This window comes from Pimephales promelas, chromosome 4, assembly GCF_988280905.1.
Source record: "Pimephales promelas chromosome 4, fPimPro1.hap1.1, whole genome shotgun sequence".
NCBI lineage: Eukaryota > Metazoa > Chordata > Actinopteri > Cypriniformes > Leuciscidae > Pimephales > Pimephales promelas.
The window spans coordinates 30,476,808-30,496,546 of NC_142772.1; the positions used below are offsets into that span (position 1 = coordinate 30,476,808).

Consider the following 19,739-nt stretch of genomic DNA (forward strand, 5'->3'; position numbering starts at 1 on the left):
GAAAAACACTAAATACCAACAATGAAGGATCTGAATGAATCGGAAAACAATGACGTTCTTTAGACTGGCGTCTTGTTTTCACCAGGAACTTTTTATCTCTTTGATAGCAGCCTAACAGTTTTGTAAAGTAACAACGTAAATATTTTATATTCAAAATTCTCACTGTCTTTGTGTACATTTTTTAAAAACTATTTGTGATTTTAATTCAGTCGTTTTCAGTATGGAATGTGGTGTTGGTGTCAGTACAGAGGCAGAAATCAACTGGTGAACGTCAATGTCAATGTAGCATCCAAATAAGTGAATATGATCTAATTGTGTAGTTAGCGAGCTGGTTCTTGCTGCCTCTACAGCCATCACGTCAATATTCAGTCATTTTTGAACATTAAAATAATACAGTCTCTTTTATTTCTTTATTTTTATGTCCACATTCAATGGCATGTTAAAACATTTGTGTTAAAGTTTTTTTTTTCTCACCTAATGTAAATTTTGACAAATATTTCCACCATGTTTCTCAGCTTTATGATGCTTGGTGTCAGTAATAAATGTGTAATATATAAATCTATACAAATATAAGAAATACTACAGAAAGCTACCTTGTCTGTCTTGTTTTTTTTTTGTTGTTGTTGTTGTTTTTTCATTTAAATATCTCTTCAGAAATATTCAAAATTTCAGTTCAATTTTCAACCAATAATAACTCCTTTTGTCATGAGTCCAGATGAAAATTAGCAGCAATACCTTTAATCCGAGTCATTTTAGACAAATGTTGGTCTGTGGTGTCTGAACTTTTTTTCCTATGTGCACTCTAATTTGTCCAGCTAAGACTGGTTTAAACGGTTTCGCCATTTATCTGAACTTAATTTAACCCTGAAGTTGAAATCCCGTTTGTATATTCCCCCAATAAGTTTACAGTGTAAACTTTACACATTGTCCTCTTGAAAACCTTGTATATCTGATTACTTAACTGAGTGCTACAGGCAGAGATTATAGTACTGATTTATTTCCATTTATTTGTGCATTTTTCGTGCACTTGATGGTTGAGTTCTAGTTTGCAAAGAGGATGGATAGATTTAACGATAAAGCATTTCAACATTTAGATGTTTACACAGTCATGCTTCTGAACACATCTGCTGCACTTCCAATGCTCCTTGCAAAGTGAAATAAAACTTACCCACATGTGCTAGCCATCCGGCTTTCTTTACACACCTCGTGTGTGTCTTTTATGTGTTTACGTAGCCTATGTCAGGGTTGGAGACCCCTTCATGAACCCTTTCGGGAAAGTCCTCTGCACGCTTCACAGTTCCATCTACATTAGACCTGCTTAATCCTGACCTGATTACACCACTTGATCTGGATTGAATGCTGTTTAGAAACCTGTTTAACAATAATTCTTCTGTATTAGTGTTCTGTATTAGTCCTGTATTTGTGTATGTGTGTGTGCGCAGACTACATCTTTAAGCCAGTAGTTGGCAGCAACGACTAGCCCGGGACGTTTTTTTTTTTTCCCAGGATGGGAAATTTTCAACCGTCGCCTATTTTCAACCGTCGCCTTCACTCACTGAATCGTTCTCCCACAGTGGAAAAGCTGCTGACTAGTTCAACGAGGACGACACACGGTAAGAATAGATGTGCTTTATTACAGTTACGTTGCTGTAACTTTACCATTCATACCTTCAACATACCGATGCAATGTTTTTATTTCTGAAATGATTGTATGATTGTGGGAAACCAAGTTTGCAAATTGTCATTAGATTTGTGTAAAAATGTATTTCCGTTAATACTAAATCTTTTTGGGTGGTAATCTTTCTCTCTGGGAGGTGAGGTGATAAGTTAGCTGTCCGGATTTTTGTCAAAACCTGAGCTGATATTTTCTCCCTTTTCCAGTAAAATGTTGGATAAATCATAATGTTATAGCCTAACGTTACTTTTTGAAACTGAATTGCTGGTATGACATTAGTTTGAGTCCATTTTTGTTTACATTTTGACTTCCACTATATGTTGTGTCAGCAAATTAATTAATGTTATATTAAATCATGATAAACATGAAATCGTGTTTGTAAAGATTCTCATTCACTCAACGATGACTTCCTCTTCTGAGAAAGGATCAATGAGTGTATTTATCAAGTGATTCGTTCAAAAAACGATTAAGGTCCTGACTGTTATCGACAAGAAGGACAAAGTTGCTTTTAATTATTACCATTAATAGTATAAAGATAGCTTTAACAATAATTATATTAACCTTAACGTCAACAAACAAAAAAAGTTTTGTTTATTATAATACCTGTGCTGTGCTTCAAAGTGAGGTGACCGACAGTGAGCGAGTCCAACAGTAACGATCATTTCCTGTGTGTTGTTATCGTTATAGATGCAGTGTCGTCACCCATAATCTTATAGAATTAGAATACTTGGTGTGATGGTCTTAAATCAGGAGACTCGTGATGGTTAATTCAACAGTGGCTTCATTCGGACCTTTTTACACGGCGAAGCAAAAATAGCCAACTGAACTGGCATGTAATTTTGCTCAATACAAATTTTTGTTTGTAAACTGTTTTATAAAAACAATATCAGGTTAGCAGTCGTGTTGTTGGTCTAAATATTCAGGACAACACTGACATAAATTTAGTAGGCTACTTTACCTGATGGTTATTATATTTGTCAGATGATGCAATATAGGCTCCCGCCTCTAGATCAACACCAATCGATGCACTCAAAGATGATCCATATTACAGATATTAAACTCTGTCTAGAAGGTTAAAGAGGAGAGGGTCTTTCAGCTCTTTAGCTAACTGATTTCAAATGTTCTTTGGATGTTGTCACAGGCTGTGTTTTTGCAGAGACTCTGTGGGGTAATAGAGTTGAGTTATTAAAGAAGGAGAGAGCAGGAGCAGCATCACTTACATTTATGCTCCATTACAGAATGACATGGCCTTTTGATCCAACGCCCCCCTCTTCAGTATGAGCAAAACCATATGAGCAAACAGACTAGCTGGACCTTCATAACTTAAAAATGTGTTTGCTTTTCTCCTCCGGCTCACACTGTTCCCCTCATTTACTCCTCTTTAATCCTTTGGCTTCTCTTTCTCTCTCTCCATCTTTCCATGTTTCCACCCGCACCCATCTACTGACTGTATTCGGTTTATTTTATTCTCTCCTCCATTCTTAGAACATCTATCCTCCTGTATCATCTCTTTTCTCTCTTCCTCCTCTTCTAACCACACCTAATATCATTCTTGATCTCCATCCACATCTGCCGGCTCCTCCCTCTCTTCAGCCTTTGGTAGGTCTCCCAAAACAACAGTGCACGAGGAGCTTGCTTATACCATTTGAAATCCTTCAAATTCTCCAGACACTCATATTTCACCCTCTAGAATCCATATGATGAAAGATGTTTTAATAGAAACCTCGTTTCAGTACCATCTGTCCAGTGACATCTCTGCAACTTGTAATGCTTTCACTACTAATTCTAGGCTCTGTTGACTAAGGTGATTATTGAAGCCATGCAGCCTCATCGGTGCTGCGATGGCTAATGGCGCTTTTCCACTACACAGTACCAACTCGACTTGACTCGGCTCTGCTCTGAACGCCTTTGTTTGGTTTTCCGCTGTGTAAAAGTTGTACCTGTTCCTGCTTTCGGGTACTTTTTTTGCTATTTTCGCTATTTTTAAATAGTTTGGCCAGAGATAGTTACTAAACTAGGCCTAACTACTATTATTATGGCACGAGGAGTTGCAGACTTTCCTTTGTTTGGTGGCCGAACCAAACAAATTGACAATAAGGGGGCAATGCCCCTTTTTGCCCCTTGTGGCACCAGGCCTGGCATTACATATTTAAATATAATTATTTAAATGTAATATAATAATTATTATTATATAATTATTATAAATAAATATAATAATTATTATTATTATTATTAGTAGTAGTAGTAGTATTTTATCTGACAGAACATTCTAAGACGAAGAAGTTAATTACACTGTGCAAAACAATCAGCCAAGATGAACATTGCAACATTAGAGTAATATTAACACTGAAGTATTCTGAAGTGCTTTCCACTAATCAAGAACAAAAACGCAAAATGCTGCCAGTTGTGTTAGAAATTAAACAAGAAAGGGAGTCCTTTGTGTAACACATGAGACGTGAAAGTGGCAGCAGTTTCAGTTTCAGTCTGATATACAAAGTTGCCATGGATGATTGGAAAATATTACTGAATGCTGCAGTTGCTCTCTTGGAATCAATTATTCCATTGCGCTCTTGCGATTAGATAGGATTCTCTTCAATACAGGACACAAAGCCTAGATATTTTTGGTGTAATCTGGTGCAAGCAATATTACCTCATCTTTGGCTGGCAGTAGTATGGTAGACACTGTGGGGGCTGCTCCATGGGAGTTAAGATGTCACCATCCTCCATCATGGCCCCCGACTTTTGTGACAAATTGCCCATGACGTGGTTCTGCTCGCCAGGCACGAAACCCTATTCTCTCTCGCATCTCTTATTCCCTCCAACCTGCCTTGGTCCTGTCCGCCCATTGTTCCATCCTTCCACTGCTCTGAGCTTTCATGTACCATTTCTCTTTTTGCTCAGAATGGAGGAACAGTTTTATGTGCCTGTTCACCAATCTGATTTTGAACCAACATGCATTGCACAGAGGCAAAAACAAGATAGGAGGGGGGACACAAGGAGAGAAACAAATGTGTCATGCTCAATAACTGAAGGGAACCAATCACAATGGTCACAGTAAAAAGCCAGGCAGTAGATGGGCAATCTGTCAGCCTGTTAAAAAAAAGAGAGAGAGTGAAATTTAGTATCCAAACATGCACAGGTCAACAAATATACATAATATATATAATTATGGTTACATTGTGACATGATTTTATCAATTTTATGAGCCTTTCAAATAGTGAGAGCACCACAACAAATGTTAGTGCAGCTATAGAGTAAAAACATTCAGGCATAATACAGGACAAGATATCTAACTGCATCGGTCACAAACAAACTGTGAATAGGCCTATATCTTAAAGATATAATGCAACTAAGTTTGCAGTGTCAAATCCAATGATTACTTTGTACTTCGGTTCCAAATTAAGTATAATCCTGGAAGACAATGGGGCTGTCAAACGATTAATCCGCATCCAAAATAAAAAAGTTTGTGTTTACATAATATATGTGGGTGCACTGTGTACAATTATTTTGTATATATAAATACACAGCACACATGCATGTATATTTAAGAAAAAAATATTGTTTATTTATAAAATATTTATATTTACATACCATATAAATTATATATAAATCTATATACAGTATATACATAAACATATTTCTGAAACATATACAAGCATGTGTGTGTCTTTATATATATATATATGAAGAGTTCAGATGCAAAAGCCTCTAAGTGCCATTTGAAATTTTCTTCTAAAATGATCATTTTTATCAAGCTTATATGTTCAAGTTCAGTAATTTCACTTAAATGACAATTAATAGGTAATCCTCAATGCAATTTAAGTGAAATTACTGAACTTAAATATACAAGTTTGATAAAAATCATCATTAAAGAAGAAAATTTCAAATGGCATTTAGAGGCTTTTGCATCTGAACTCTTCATATATATATTTACATATCATATAAATTATATATAAATCTATACAGTATATACATGAAAATATTTCTGAAATATATACAAGCATGTGTGTGTATTTATATATATATATATATATAAATAATTATATAATTATACACAGTGCATCCACATACTGTATATTATGTAAACACAAACTTTTATTTTGGATGTGATTTAATCGTGATTAATCATTTGACAGAAGACAACAATCAATCAATCAATCATAATAAATCTTTAACAGATTGAAAGCGTACTTTTCAAATGGTTAGTTAGCGAACACACTGTTATTGAATAAACCTCTCTCTCTCACACACACAGTTAAATCTAAAAAAGTTTTATGAAATGTGTGAAAATTATTTTTCATGCTCCCTCCCAACCATCAAAATTGAATGTATCTTGGCTTTGTCATCCTGGAATATGGCCATGATGCGTTTCCTACATGGTTGTTCAAGAAATGAAAAGCTTCACACTTTATCAATTAGGTTTAAAAGAACTGTTGCCAAACATATAGCATGCTAGAAACATAATAATCACTGCAATAATGATCCAATCATTTTTTCTTGTGGAGGATTTACGTGACAATGGCATGAAGCAACATTCTGCCACACTGAGATGAAGGGGTGGTCAGAGCGAGAGAGCTAGGGAGGAACAGAGAGTGTGTGCAATGGATTCCTATTAAGGCCCCTCTTGTGATTGCAGATGCGCTTTTCCCATTGGAGGACGTGGATGCTCATGCAGCCTAGCGTGCGGTCAGGATATTGTGCTGCATAGGAACCACTGGAAGGAAGAGGGGAGACGAGGTAAATTACGATGAGAGGAATCTAAAGTAAGCCACTATTGCAGATGTTAAAAGATTTCATTTGGTGGCTAATCATTTAAAGCTGAATGAAGAAATGTGTTACCAAGGTTTGTTAATGTTTGTACAATACTGAGACAATGTAGTCTCTATACTAATAATTAATCCAGTGCAGGGTCATATTATGAAGAAGTTCTCTGCTTTTGTTTTATCACTGCATCCAATGCAAATAACTAGCAGCTAGTGAGAATCAAAATGGGACGAATCAAACAAAGACTTACCGGGAGGTTGTCCAAAGCATTCACACTGACAGTATTTGAGCTTTGCGAATGCCAAGATATCATTTAAGCAGACCTATCCTACACACACACACACACCAGCACACACATTTGTTATTACCATGCATACTACACACTTCATGATCACAAAGAGAGCGGCCGAGAGAAAGAGGAAATGTTCTCCTCATAAATATTTGGACTCGGCTTAATTGAAAGAGTGTGTCCGGCGCAAAATCTGGGCTGATTTTAAACATTCTTGTGCTGGAATCTATTCTCTTCCTAAATGTGTCTCAGGTGTCTCCTCAAGCTTTGGAAAAAGAATTAAAACAAAGTCTTCTGCATGGGACAGTTCTGACATCCTGCTTGATCTTCACAAAGAGGTAGAAGAATTTAGCTCAATACTAAATTCAAAATAATAATAAAATAATAAAAAAAAAAACGTGATTGAGGTGTAAATGATTGCATTTGAAGCTCCAGCTGAATTGTAATACTCTCTAGTTCTGTTCAGTGAGTTGCAATATGCACAAGATCACATTTGCTTTCACCATCAGGAGATTCAAACCATACTGGTGTCTTCTTGAGCAAGTCTTTTTTTGGCCAATTATCACTTCAAATTTGATTCATATTCCACTCCACGACAACAGGTAAAACTAGTCTTAAATAAAACATGCCATATGCATATATGAGTTCAGTAGTGAGAAATCTTTTTATTTTATATACATGTACTGTAATTCTTATGTCATTTTCCAATAGTTAGGTAAATGCGTCATCAAAGTTTAGTGACAGTTTGTGTTTTTAGTGAACTGGATTTTAGTTGAAGTTTGCAAGGTCACTGCTCTGAGTAAAACATTGTTTTGCTAAATAAATCCATTAGGACTCTGGATGCGGCTTTGAAAAAAGTAAAAGTGATGCAGAATTATTTTGATACTGTTTTTTTTTTTTTTTATCTCTCTCTATGTTCTGGCCCATTTAAGGAAGCTCCTATTGAAGTGCAACTGCATGATTCCCTTGTGTTTAAAACTTTAGTTCATTGATTTAAATAGTATTTTCCTCTTGCCATAGACTTTGCTGTTTTGATAATGGTGACATATTAATGGAATGTTTCACCCAAAAGTGAACATTTTGTGATCTGTGATCATTTACTTTCTTTCTTTTGTGGAACACAGAAGATAATTTTTAAACATGTCTTTATGGGTTTTAAGTCAGGGGGTCCAGTGTTGTTTTGGACAGCTTCACACTACATCATCAAGTTTGACTGATCTATTTATTCTATGCAAAGGACAGTTACTGGGCAGTTAATTTGTTAGTCTTTTTTTAAGATTTGATCATTTATATTTAGTCTTTGGACCTGCAAATTTCCTACTGTCATGGAACACAGAGATTACACATTTCAGTGCTCACGCACCAATATGATAACTGAGTGTTGAAATTTCCAGCATAGCAGTAATGATCTGTTACCTGTTAACTAAGCTTCTGAGCCAATGTCCAAAAAAGCTAAACAAAGTTCTTAAAAGATCATCCTGGCACAGATGAGTGAATATTCCTCAGACATGTGTCTCAATCCTCAAGACATCATACAAAATCAGTGCAGTTCTGGCCAGATGAGACATAACAGCTTTCTAGATCTTTGGAAGAACATAACGGAAAGTAGGAATCAGGGGACAAGCCCTCTTGGCGGGCCAAGTGATGCAGTACCTGCTGGTGTTTGTAATTCCATCTCAAACAGCACCCAGAGTCCAAGTGATGCCCCTGTGAATGTTGTCTCTTTGATGTCCAGCCAAGCACCGACCTCTTCAGACAGTCAAGTGTCGGATGGAGACAAAGCTGGTGCCACACTACTGTTCTCTGGAGTCTTCTTGGGCCTAGTTGGCATGACATTCACGGCTATGGGGTGGACAAATTACAATGTCAGTCACAGCTACGAGTGGACACAGCTTCTGGGGCCCGTTCTTCTGTCTGTCGGAGGTACTTTCGTGCTCATAAGCATCTGCAAGTTTCAAATGCTCTCCTGCCTGAGCTGCAAACAGAATGATGGGGAGAGAACACCTGAAACGGATCCTCTGCCGCCACTTTCAGGACCATCGTTTGTCTTTACTAGACTCAATCAGCCTATTACCTTCCACAGGGCCACGGTGGTCCAGTACATCCCACCACCTTACACCTCTGTAGTACCTGACCAAAGCCTGGGCCCTGTTAATGGTTTGCACTCCAGTCACCAGCCATTAGCAGTCACAATGAGCACACCGCCACAGTATTACAACGTGTATCCCATGGAAAACCCCGGCTTTATTTCCGGTGAATACGACAATGCCACAGCAGAGCAAAGGGAAAACAGGTATTATGATGAATACTGATGGTGGTGGACATTAGATTAATTTAGATTTATCTAGACACTGTCTTAATATCAGCTTAAGATGATTTTTTTAATGACTAATCACTTTTTGGTTGTAAGTATCTAAAGTGATGGGTTTATTTAGCCATATTGTAAAACACCAAATATTGAAGAATAAAGAAAATCACTTAATCACTGTAACCGATAATGTAGATGAGTTTAATATCTAGGCTATATTTTAAGAAATTGTATGTCTGAACTCTTTAGACTTATGTGGATGAAACAAACTAATCGGTGAAGTTTTAACAAATCATTCGGCTGTAATAATTCAAATGTAACGCAGTTAAATTTGCACTTAAAGGAGAACTCCGGCGAACAATGAACCTTTGGTCTAATAAAACATCGGTAACTAGTCAATCGTTCTCTGAGATTTGTTTTCATGATAATCGAATGTAAAGAGTTTTATCTCTAAAAACTGTTTAGCGTGTAATGCTAGCAATGGGTAACGCAAAAGAAATCGCTAGTTTATACCACAAGGCTCAAAATAGCCCCACACTAACGCAGTAACATAATGAGGGTCCATACATGCAAAACGAAGCACTGAGAACTTTGTAAGTGTAGACCGTTTATCAAGAAGATACTTTATGAAGACAATTCACTTCGAGTAGAAAGACCATAGACGATACAGACAGGAGCCATAAATAGTTATCAGAAAAATAGCCATGTTACTGCGTTAGTGTGGGGCTATTTTGAGCCTTGTTAGTGGTCAATGCTCCCAGTACTAGCAATTTTACGCTAAACAGTTTTTAGAGATAAAACTCTTTACATTCGATTACCATGAAAACAAATCTCAGAGAACGATTGACTAGGTAGGTCTACCGATGTTTTATTAGACCAAAGGTTCATAGTTCGCCGGAGTTCTCATTTAAATTTAAAAGCTCAGGGGAGAAAAGGAGTAGCTTAGTCAACTGAGTAACGAAGTTTAAGTAAAAGCTGAAATCCATAGGCTACATGAGTGTGTAAGAATATAAATGATTAAGATCAAAAGCCTATTGTGAAGGAAGTATAACTTTACATCTGGTTTAATTCGATTTACGATCATGTTAAATGACGGGGTGGGCCTATATAGGAATGGGTTAGATGGGGATGACATAATTGTTTGTTTGTTTGTTTATTTATTTATTTGATTAGGGATATTGTGCAAAAAAACATTAATTAAAGATGCTTTGCACCAGATTTAGCTTGAGCTTGTTTCTATCTGCAGTCCCTAAGAATTACAATACAAAATATACAATATTAAATGTAAATTATCTTAAACAAGTAACCAAAAAAAAAAAAAAATGTTTCCACAAATTTTAAGATGTCTGTTTTCTATTGGTGTTAAAGGGTTGCTTTTATAGCTGCCTACCTTTTTTCTTTTTCTTAAGAGTCGTTTAAGGGGAAAAAAAAGTTAGCTATAAAAGCTGTCACTGGGGCGGTAACATTTCAAGATGGTGATATATCCTACAATTAATAGCTGTACAATTTTGTTACAAATGTGAACCACTTTAACATTCAAAAAAGTACTTTAATTCTCATAATTGTCGGATAGAAATAAGCATTATAGTAAATTTTTTGGTGTAGCCTGCCTTTTGAAAGGGTAGGCTACTGGTGCTCCAATGACGGCTTTTTTTTTTTTTTTTTTAACTTTTTTTCTAACTATTGCCTACACATGAGTTACAGACGTAAACAAAACGTGTTACAACACTTACCGTTCTCTAAAATATGATGCAAAGCTAAAATAGCGTAAAATAAGCAGCTAAGCACCTTTGCGTTATTTTGTGCACAAAATACTATGGGTGGCATAAGTGCATTTTTTTATGGTTTCGTTGCAGGAATCACGGCGTCCCAAATGAGGAGGAAGAGACGAAAGCGAGTACTGCAGGGAGCGCTTCTTCTCCACCTGCTTACGAGGAGCTTTTTGACAATTAGTTGTTACATTTATGTTGTAAACATATACACACAGAGTGCCATTAATAATAATATATACTGGGCGAATATTAATAATTGTTCATATTTAAAAAAAAAAAGTAAGCCATTTATTATAATAATTTAATAATTAGCCTATTATATTTTATAATTAATAATTAACTGAAGTGATTGAAGTTTTCATGTTTGAAAAATGTAGCTTTCTTTTTACTGCAGTTTCGATACAAATTATTTTATACGCAGGCTATGTGTGCTGTTTTATGATATTGAGCTCACTAGTGTCCTCTTGGGCTCCTGGGAACACACGTGAGCGTCCGGTGAGGGCCACATGGGGGCAGAAAGAGTGAGGAAGTAAGACAAAGTTACTATTTCACCAAAAATTGGGAATGTGGTGTATTTCCTTTTTGTGCATTCGTTTTTGACAAATAGTTTGATAAATAACTTTACTTTTGTAATCCCCGTCCAACTGCCATAAACGCATGAAAAAAAATGTCTCTACAGGATATTTAACATTTTGTGTGAACGAGGATGTAAAAGGACATTTCAGTGCTAGCTTTTGACTGGAAGGGCATGTCTGTCATTTTAGGAAATATGAAGCAATATATTTGTTTAAATTCTATTGTTATGGTTCGATGAGATATCGACTTAAAACAAAACAAGAAAAGAGAATAAATTTAATCGATTTAAAGTACAAAACCCTCATCATCATCATCATCATCATCATCACCATCACGTCTTTATTCAGGACACACACACAGAATGGTTCACTATACATATAGGCTACTATACTATAACAAAGTACATTAAAAAAGAAGAAAAAAAATCATTTGGCCTACTTAAAAAGTTCGATCAATGTGATACAAAAGGGGGGGAAAATATTGTTTTAATCTTCTTTTACGGCTCATTGTATGTTACTTATGTTTGCCTATAATAATTTTTGAGTCATATTCTTTAACCTTCTTGAATTCCGCCTGCATGGTTTGTATCAAACTTAATTTAATTATTAATAATTTGCATTTAATTATATTAATTCGGGTTGGATTTTAATAGTAGGCTAACAATTGTCTGCCAAAAATAAGGTTATTTAAAAATCTACAACTTATCCATAAACGGTCCAATATACAAACAGTGCTGTAGCCTACATTCTAAATAGTGGACATATCTAAATTTTATTTATCTAAATTAGGCTATTTAAGTTATTTCAAATTGGGTGCGTGAATTTTTCTTAGTTTAAATACTTATATGCCATCACCACCTTCCGCCCTCGTTTCATTTTAAACTTTTTCGTTCAGAATGGCAAACAGGGAGGGAAATTTTATAGGCAAAAACTGTGTGTGTGTATGTGTGTGTGTGTGGGCGCGCACGCGCGCATTTTGTGTGACCTTTAGTAGGCTATTGTATAAATAGCATAGAAATAGCCTAGGCCTACAATTGTAAGAATAAACCTCCCCATCTGTTCAGACGAAATATTGAATTTTTTTTTGTTTGTATAACTTATTCAGATGATCTAGGCTATAATTTACCCTTTGAACCTTAAATAAAACAAAAAATAATGTTTCTTCAATTTTGTTCTATATAGGCCTACATCCTTATATTTTGTTTCTTTGGTTTCTTTTGTTTATTGTACACTTTACCCAAGATAGGCCCCTATTGGTTTTTAAATTTAGAATTGCAAATGTTATTTTAAACTAAACATCCTGGGTTATACCGTTTCATAACGTGTGTCAACTGACATTTAAACTCATGAAAACCGCATTTTACATTGAACAAATAGCTAAATGAGTTCCACAACAATTTTTTTTCATAAACTTGGATGTATTGTTTGGATACTTTTATTCAGTTTGTACAAAAGGCAAATATACAAGTAAGCTTTCTAAACAAGAGTTGCAACCAGTAGGTGCTTTTAAAAATTGCCGTTTCTTCCTGTGATAGCATCTGCTCAGACAACCTTCCTTCGTTAAATGGGATTGAATGGCCAATTCGGGTACTGCAGGGTAGCCTACTGCTAAGGAGGTCTATTAAACAGGCATGAGCAATGCCTCAAACTATAAGACTCAAGCGTCGTTGCTTGTCTCTTGTCTGTAACGTGGTTTATATTTGTATAAATTCAGGGTAAAACGCGTTTTTGCCATTGACGCTTTGTTGTCCCAATTATCATTTGCTACCAAAATGATGTGCCTAATCCTTAATCCACAAATTTATTTTTCTTTTTTTCCTTCATTGTGACTACTTGGGTAATTTATGACGTTGCATTTTATTTAATAAAAAAAAATTGTCTGGCGAATACAATTTCCGGTCCAGTACTGTAAGGTTGGCTATCTCAACCCCCTTCGAAATCACTCAGTGTCCAACATTTTAATATCGAAATATTCATTTTATGAGTGGAGCGCCTGATAGAGGCATAATGAATGAATAAACAAATAATTAGACAGCACGAAAAAATCTATTAATTTACTTTCTTTTCTTTTTGTTTTCTCCACTGTTTTCAAAGTTATAACTTATACAACCAACTCGTCTGCTTTTATCTTTTTATTTGGTTCACGTAGCCTATAGCCTAGGCCTAATCCATAAATTAGCTGACTTTTAACAGTTAAAATTGTTCCCAAAAAGCTAAAGTGCTTTATCCAATACATTTTTAAACAGTGCCCCAGAATTTGTATTGTGCCTTTTTTTATCGAAACCGCAGTGAAATGTGAATTTCATTAATTTCACTGCGCACACTAAATCGCGGGTGGCCGACAGCGCTCATTATTGGAGAGCACCGCTTTATTTATTACAGAACACGTTTAACATTTTAACTTGTTCAGACTAACGAGGAGGAGGAAAGTGAATGCACTGCTCCACTGGCTGTCTGAATTTTAGGACGGTTTACAATCTCAATCTCACGCCAAATTTACACTGTGACTGCAAAGGTGTCACGGATGCACTTCTGAAGTGGCACTTAGGTGTCTTTGCACAGGCTCAGAGGTGACATAAATGCAATTACACGGCAATTTCAACTGTAGCCTATACTTTTATTAGGGGCTGAGGTGGGTCAGAGCAGGCATATTTTTGTCTGGCTTTTCTACTCATAATTATCAGCAGGCACAGAACAGCTTTAACCCTGCATAAAGAAGGTTTAACACAGGCATCTCTAAAGAATGTGTAATAATTTGAGGAAGCCATCTGTTAACATTGCCATGCACCCATCTTGTTTGTTTGGCATGGCCCCGGATGCAATTTAGCCTATGCTAACTTATTCTAATTGTTTAACCTATTCATAATAATGAGAAGGAAAAAAACAACAACTTTAAACAAATGTTTAAAATAAAATAGGCTATAAAATCAGTGCTGTGACATAATCATCAATATAAGTCCCTTCCATGTTTCACGCTATTAAGGAGGCTTTTGTAATTATTTTGGTAATTTTATCAGTCAAACAAAAAGCCCCTTTTCTCAGTATTCCTTAAAGAATTCGAAAATTACGTTTCTACTGTTCAATCTAGTACAATGGTAAAGCTATTAAGACTGTTCATTTGTGTAGCCTACTGTCTTCAAAATCTCTGATTGATACAAAGGTATTTTTTTGTGATATATATATATATATATATATATATATATATATATATGTGTGTGTGTGTGTGTGTGTGTGTGTGTTTGCTCCCCTGGCTCTAAAATAGTAGTTGTATTTTGTTGTTGTTTAAAGCAATAAAAATAAAGATATGTTTCACACTAAAAACAGGCTACTCCCTGTTTTTTATTTATTTATTTATTATATTTTGTATATTAAATAGTTAAATAGGCTAAATAGTATATATAGCCTATATATATATATATATATATATATATATATATATATATATATATATATATATATATACTGCATGTCACTTGGAGATGTCACTATATATTGGAATGGGATAAAATGAGCTACAGTTGAGTGTACCAGCAGCGTCAAATGGGAGTATGCTAATCTGCCAGACATTGTAATTTATGTATTAGGATAAATACATTTGGATGTTTTTTATTTGGATAATTTGGATAAAGCAATTCCTTAGCATTCCCAGTCATCTCAACGGTATTGGCTGGCAGTTTCGAACACAGCTGTTGACTTCAAACCGAGCACCTTTGGATGAGGTGAACGAGAAGTGTGTTGACTAGATACGTCATTTATTCAGGGACATAAGCTCAGCCTATGTCATTTATTCAGGGACATAAGCTCAAAGAAAGAAGGCCTCCCTATAACAACACCAGGTTTGAAAACCTTTTATCAGACATTTTTATTACAGAGTACATTTTTAACCTGACTTGTTAATGTCTTTTATTATGCACAGAGAGAGCATGAACATGTGTATAATTCACTGCTTATATCTGAGTGTGTTTTGCAAAATGCCAGTTTACCAGTGTTACAGTCTGTCACCATAACTGAGATGCCCATCGTGCTGGTGGTCTGTTCAACACGTGACACGCTGCTCACTAATGCTAAATAGCAAAGAGGGGAGAAGGGGACAAATGGATTCCATGTTTTCAGCCAAATACAGCGGAGCAAAACGAAGGGAGAGAGCTTTGTTGTTTATGAAAAACATGTGAAACCAATCAAATCCAAATTATCCCCCCGCTGTTCGAGTTGCTAGCAGAGCCAGACGCCCCTCTAGAGGTACTGCCACCCAGATAGAGAGAGCATCACTCACACACTCGTTATTACTCCATACAGGTTTAAGCACTCATACGCTATATTCGACATGCGTACGCTTGAGCTAATGACGTGCATGCTTACAGTTATACATACGTAGTGCATGAATGGCTAGGGTAAGAGATCAAATGCGTTAACTGAACTTTAACGCACACTACACAGTTAGTTTGGGGTGCATCTGACAGTAAAACCCCAGGATGATTAGATCAATATGGCAAACAGGAAATGATTCACAGACACTGAAGCTCATTTACATATAGTCTCAAACACACACACTGTACATATATACTATATAAACACATGCACACAAACGGATCTGCTGAACACATTGTTACATTACTTTTCTGAAACAGGAAGGCTGTTATTGAGACAAGTGTCCCCCAACACACACATTATTGCATTTTTTTCCACTCAATTTTCCCATTGCAACGATCAATGACGGAAGAAGGCTACCTTTTGAGAATCTGAGCTATGATATAGCAAGTGCCAAAATGAATGTTTACCGTGTGCAGGCCGTTTGATGTGTGTGAGGGCGGTAAGTAGCTCTAATGGCAAATCTATCAGCAGTCCCTAGGCCCCCATTCAAGTCTTATTCACTCTGGCCGCCAGTTGCTCTCCACAGCCTGAGAAAGCCATTGACTCGTGTGTTGCTGTGTCTTCTGGAGCCAACATGGGTCCTCCTCTCCACACGGTTTTAATACTGCTCACGTCTGGACTTTTATACTCTGGCCTCTGTTACCGAGCAGGTGTTCCACCGATTCAGATAAAGAACATGAGACAGTATAATGGCTAGAAATATGAATTATAAAAATGAATTATTAACAGCTGGACTGTGGGAAACGTGGTTAAGAGTGGAAAAATGTAGCTGTTTAAAACTGATGAAAATGTCTTTCTTAAATCAATATCTTCTTTTCAGAAAACAATTAGTAATGAAAAGTCATTTGTGGTTGGGAATCATAAAACTTAAACTGTTTAAAAGTTATGCCAAGGTTTCGAGATCCATTTCACTTATGGTCCTGGACAAAAGTCAGGATTGTCTTTAGATACTTCTTCATTGCAAAGCGAATTTCATTTTGGTCAGAAAAACTGCCCTCCATAGTTCAATGCATTACCCCTCAATAAATGTCATAATGTAACGCACAATGCAATGAACCTCATGAGCCATACATATATGTTCTGAATAGGTTATTGATTGCCATTTTTTAGGCTGCGGTCCAGTGGTAGTATCTGATGGAGAAATCATGTCCCTGTCTTTAATAAAACCGAGAGAAACCTAATAAGGCTCAGATGATCTTTGCAGATGTTTGATTGCTGTCTGGAAAAAGAAACACAGCCTAGTACAGAGAGCATCAGTGAGATGTCTCTTTTTCTCTCACTTTTTCTTGGTGTTTAATCTATACACAAACAAACACTGAGGACACTCGTGTTCCTCACAGAGTCTTTGTTGGTCCAGAGGATTTCACTGCAGGTTGTTTGAGGAACATTAAAGTGCCAGTAAAGGTGTTGTACTGAATTAGTACTTTACCCGATTTATGGGACGGGTGTTTAATAAATGGCATGTGTGAGACAGGGAAAGAGCGAATCAGAGTTGTTCTGTCACAGGGGGACTGTACGTCTGCGATGTTGTCGTGCATGTTAACCTGATCGAAGTTCCACGACATTTTCATGAAATATTTCCCTATGGCCAGAGGTGGCTTCTTAGCCTTGGCCTCATCCCACCTCTTCCCAACGTAATTCTGTAATTCTCGTGCTCAAACTGGAATAGTTTTGGTGAAGAAATATAAACAGAAGCAGCATTGGGATTCCGGATATTTTGAAACCGCATTCCATTGTTTACATTAGTATTTTCCATCAGGGAAAACTTCTGTCGCTGTCAATTTCGCAGGGCGGTCAGCCAATGTTCCGTCAGTGCCTCTCTAGCATCAATGTAGCACTTCTATTTATGACTTAATTCAATTTGGATGCAATATGTCTGCGGTGGGTCTGTCTGCGTGTGCCTACATAAGGGTTAGTGAATGGAAAATAAGGGGTTATTTTGGTTTCAAAATGTGTATCTATTCACATATGGTCCTTGTTTTGGACCATATACCCCAAGATCTCACCGGTGACCTTTGACATTGCTCCCTCAGACTGACATGATTTTGGCTGCCTCATTCTGGGTTCAGTTTGACCCCCGTAGACCTCAAAGTTCAGAGGTCACAGTTGCAAAACAGCAAATTAACCCAATGCGTCAAACTTTGCGTGACACCATGTTCAAGTGAGATTTTCGGGTGAAACTATTTTTTAATTTTTCAAAATGTTTTAAATCATACAAATTTTCATTCTCTCTAATTCTGTTTTTCTCTTTTCTTTCCTCATATTTTAGTTTGGTCTACTTTGGTCTCAACTTTTAGATGCATATGAAGCCCTGCATGAATATATTTTTTTTTGTTGTCAATAATTCACTCTCTTTCCACATTCCTCCATCCTTTTCCCTCTTCTGCCCCGCAGTCTCTCACTCAAACCCCCCTTTTCTTCTTTTCCGTCTTGTTTAAAGACGTTTCAGTTCAGCTGTCACAAATTATGTTCGCCTGCCCAGCTGTCAAAACAGGGGTGTGTTTTTCTCTTTGCACCCGATATACTACCAAAAGAGAGAGACTGGGAGATGAGATGGGATAGGGGGATGGGGGGAGATGGGGGGGGGGGGGGTAGGTAGTGATGGTAGTTGGGGGGGGGGGGGTCAAAGAAAGAGAGAGAGAGAGATAGAAAGGGAGGGGGCTTTAATGTTCATGTTTGGACACAAGCAATTATCTCTAATTATTGTTTTTCTTTTCAGTTTCCCTGTCCTGATGGAGGTCCCAGCCAGACCAACATGCAGTAATCCGGCCTCGTTGAAGAGGCCCAGTGGGCCCCATGGTGCAGCTCGTCCGTGGGACTCTCGGGCTTTCATCTCAATGTGAGTCTGGAGTTGATTCAAACACAGAGCGATGGGTGAATTAACCCCAAAGCCCTGGCTTTCAATGGGCTCAGCTAAGAGATTATATGTGTTGATGGCAGGCCTTTTATATAAGAGATTATATGTGTTGATGGCAGACCTTTTATATGTTCTGGACTTTAAAAGAAACTTCTGTTAGATACTCAGTGTGGTTTTAGTGGGCATCCTCAACCCTTAATTTCTGCTCATCTCTTTTTACCTTTTCTCTTTCCGTCCCCATTAATCTATTTAAATGTGATCGCTGTGTTTAGATGCATATTGTGGTTACAGCAAATATTCAAAAATGATATTTAGGACAGATTTCCATTCTCTGAATTCATTTACACATTATGTACAGTAGAAATCGGGACACGTATTTAACTTGAAGAGACCTGCCTTTACTTATTACTAATAAAAAGTATGTCAACTGATCAAAAATACATTACGGTTCAAAAGTTTGGGGTCAGTAAGATTTTTTCACAAAGGTGAGGCTACGTTTCTTTGAACAAAAATACAATGAAAAAGTAATATAGTTTTTTTTTTTTTTTTTTTGCTATTTCAATGTATTTTAAAATGTAATTTATGTATCAAACTTCCAGAGTCACGTGATTTCAGTAAACAAGGCTTCATTACATCATAACTGTTTCGAAACACTTAGAAATTTCAATATTCACCGCTGGGGGCGATGATCTCTCTCAACCCATAAATCATGAGGCCTCACTGAGAATCAATGAACAACTGTATGTCGGTTTTACCTAATCTCTGGTAAGTTTTATACATTCGTAGATGTTTTAACTAGACATTAGAATAATTTAAATGAATAATGGTAGTTCATGGTCTCGTATTGGCCTGTTTAGCCGAGCCATTCCTAGAACAAACAAAACAAACTCTGCCAATTGTTAAAAGAACATATATACACTTGAAAATCTTATTAGATGATTAGATTGCATTTGAAAGATTTTACTTTCAATAAAAAATTGCAACAGATTCGTTAAACGTGTTTTTATGCATGTTTGGTCCAGGGTTTTGTTGTATTTACACTGTTCTGACCACTAGGGTAGATGGGTGTCGGATTGTTTCAAAGCCTCGACACAATACGGCACATTTGCTTCAACTGTTTCAGTGTTC

The 19,739-nt window shown here is 36.6% G+C and overlaps 1 protein-coding gene and 1 long non-coding RNA gene across 3 annotated transcripts; both read left to right on the forward strand.

Moving 5' to 3' along the window:
- Positions 1 to 6,197: 6,197 nt before the first annotated feature.
- LOC148981722 (uncharacterized) lies at positions 6,198 to 19,157 on the forward strand. 2 transcript variants are annotated; one of them, XR_016168336.1, is made up of 4 exons: positions 6,198 to 6,412; positions 6,981 to 7,066; positions 7,238 to 7,330; positions 18,474 to 19,157. It is a non-coding gene; the product is annotated as an uncharacterized LOC148981722 (long non-coding RNA). The 2 variants fall into 2 exon arrangements; XR_016168335.1 differs by lacking the exon at positions 6,198 to 6,412 and having other exon boundaries at positions 6,603 to 7,066.
- Positions 8,200 to 12,550, forward strand: tmem174 (transmembrane protein 174). Its single transcript, XM_039650004.2, has 2 exons — positions 8,200 to 9,021; positions 10,893 to 12,550. The coding sequence occupies exons 1-2, from the start codon at positions 8,216 to 8,218 to the stop codon at positions 10,987 to 10,989; spliced, it is 903 nt and encodes a 300-aa protein (XP_039505938.1). The 5' UTR covers positions 8,200 to 8,215; the 3' UTR covers positions 10,990 to 12,550.
- Positions 19,158 to 19,739: the final 582 nt, after the last annotated feature.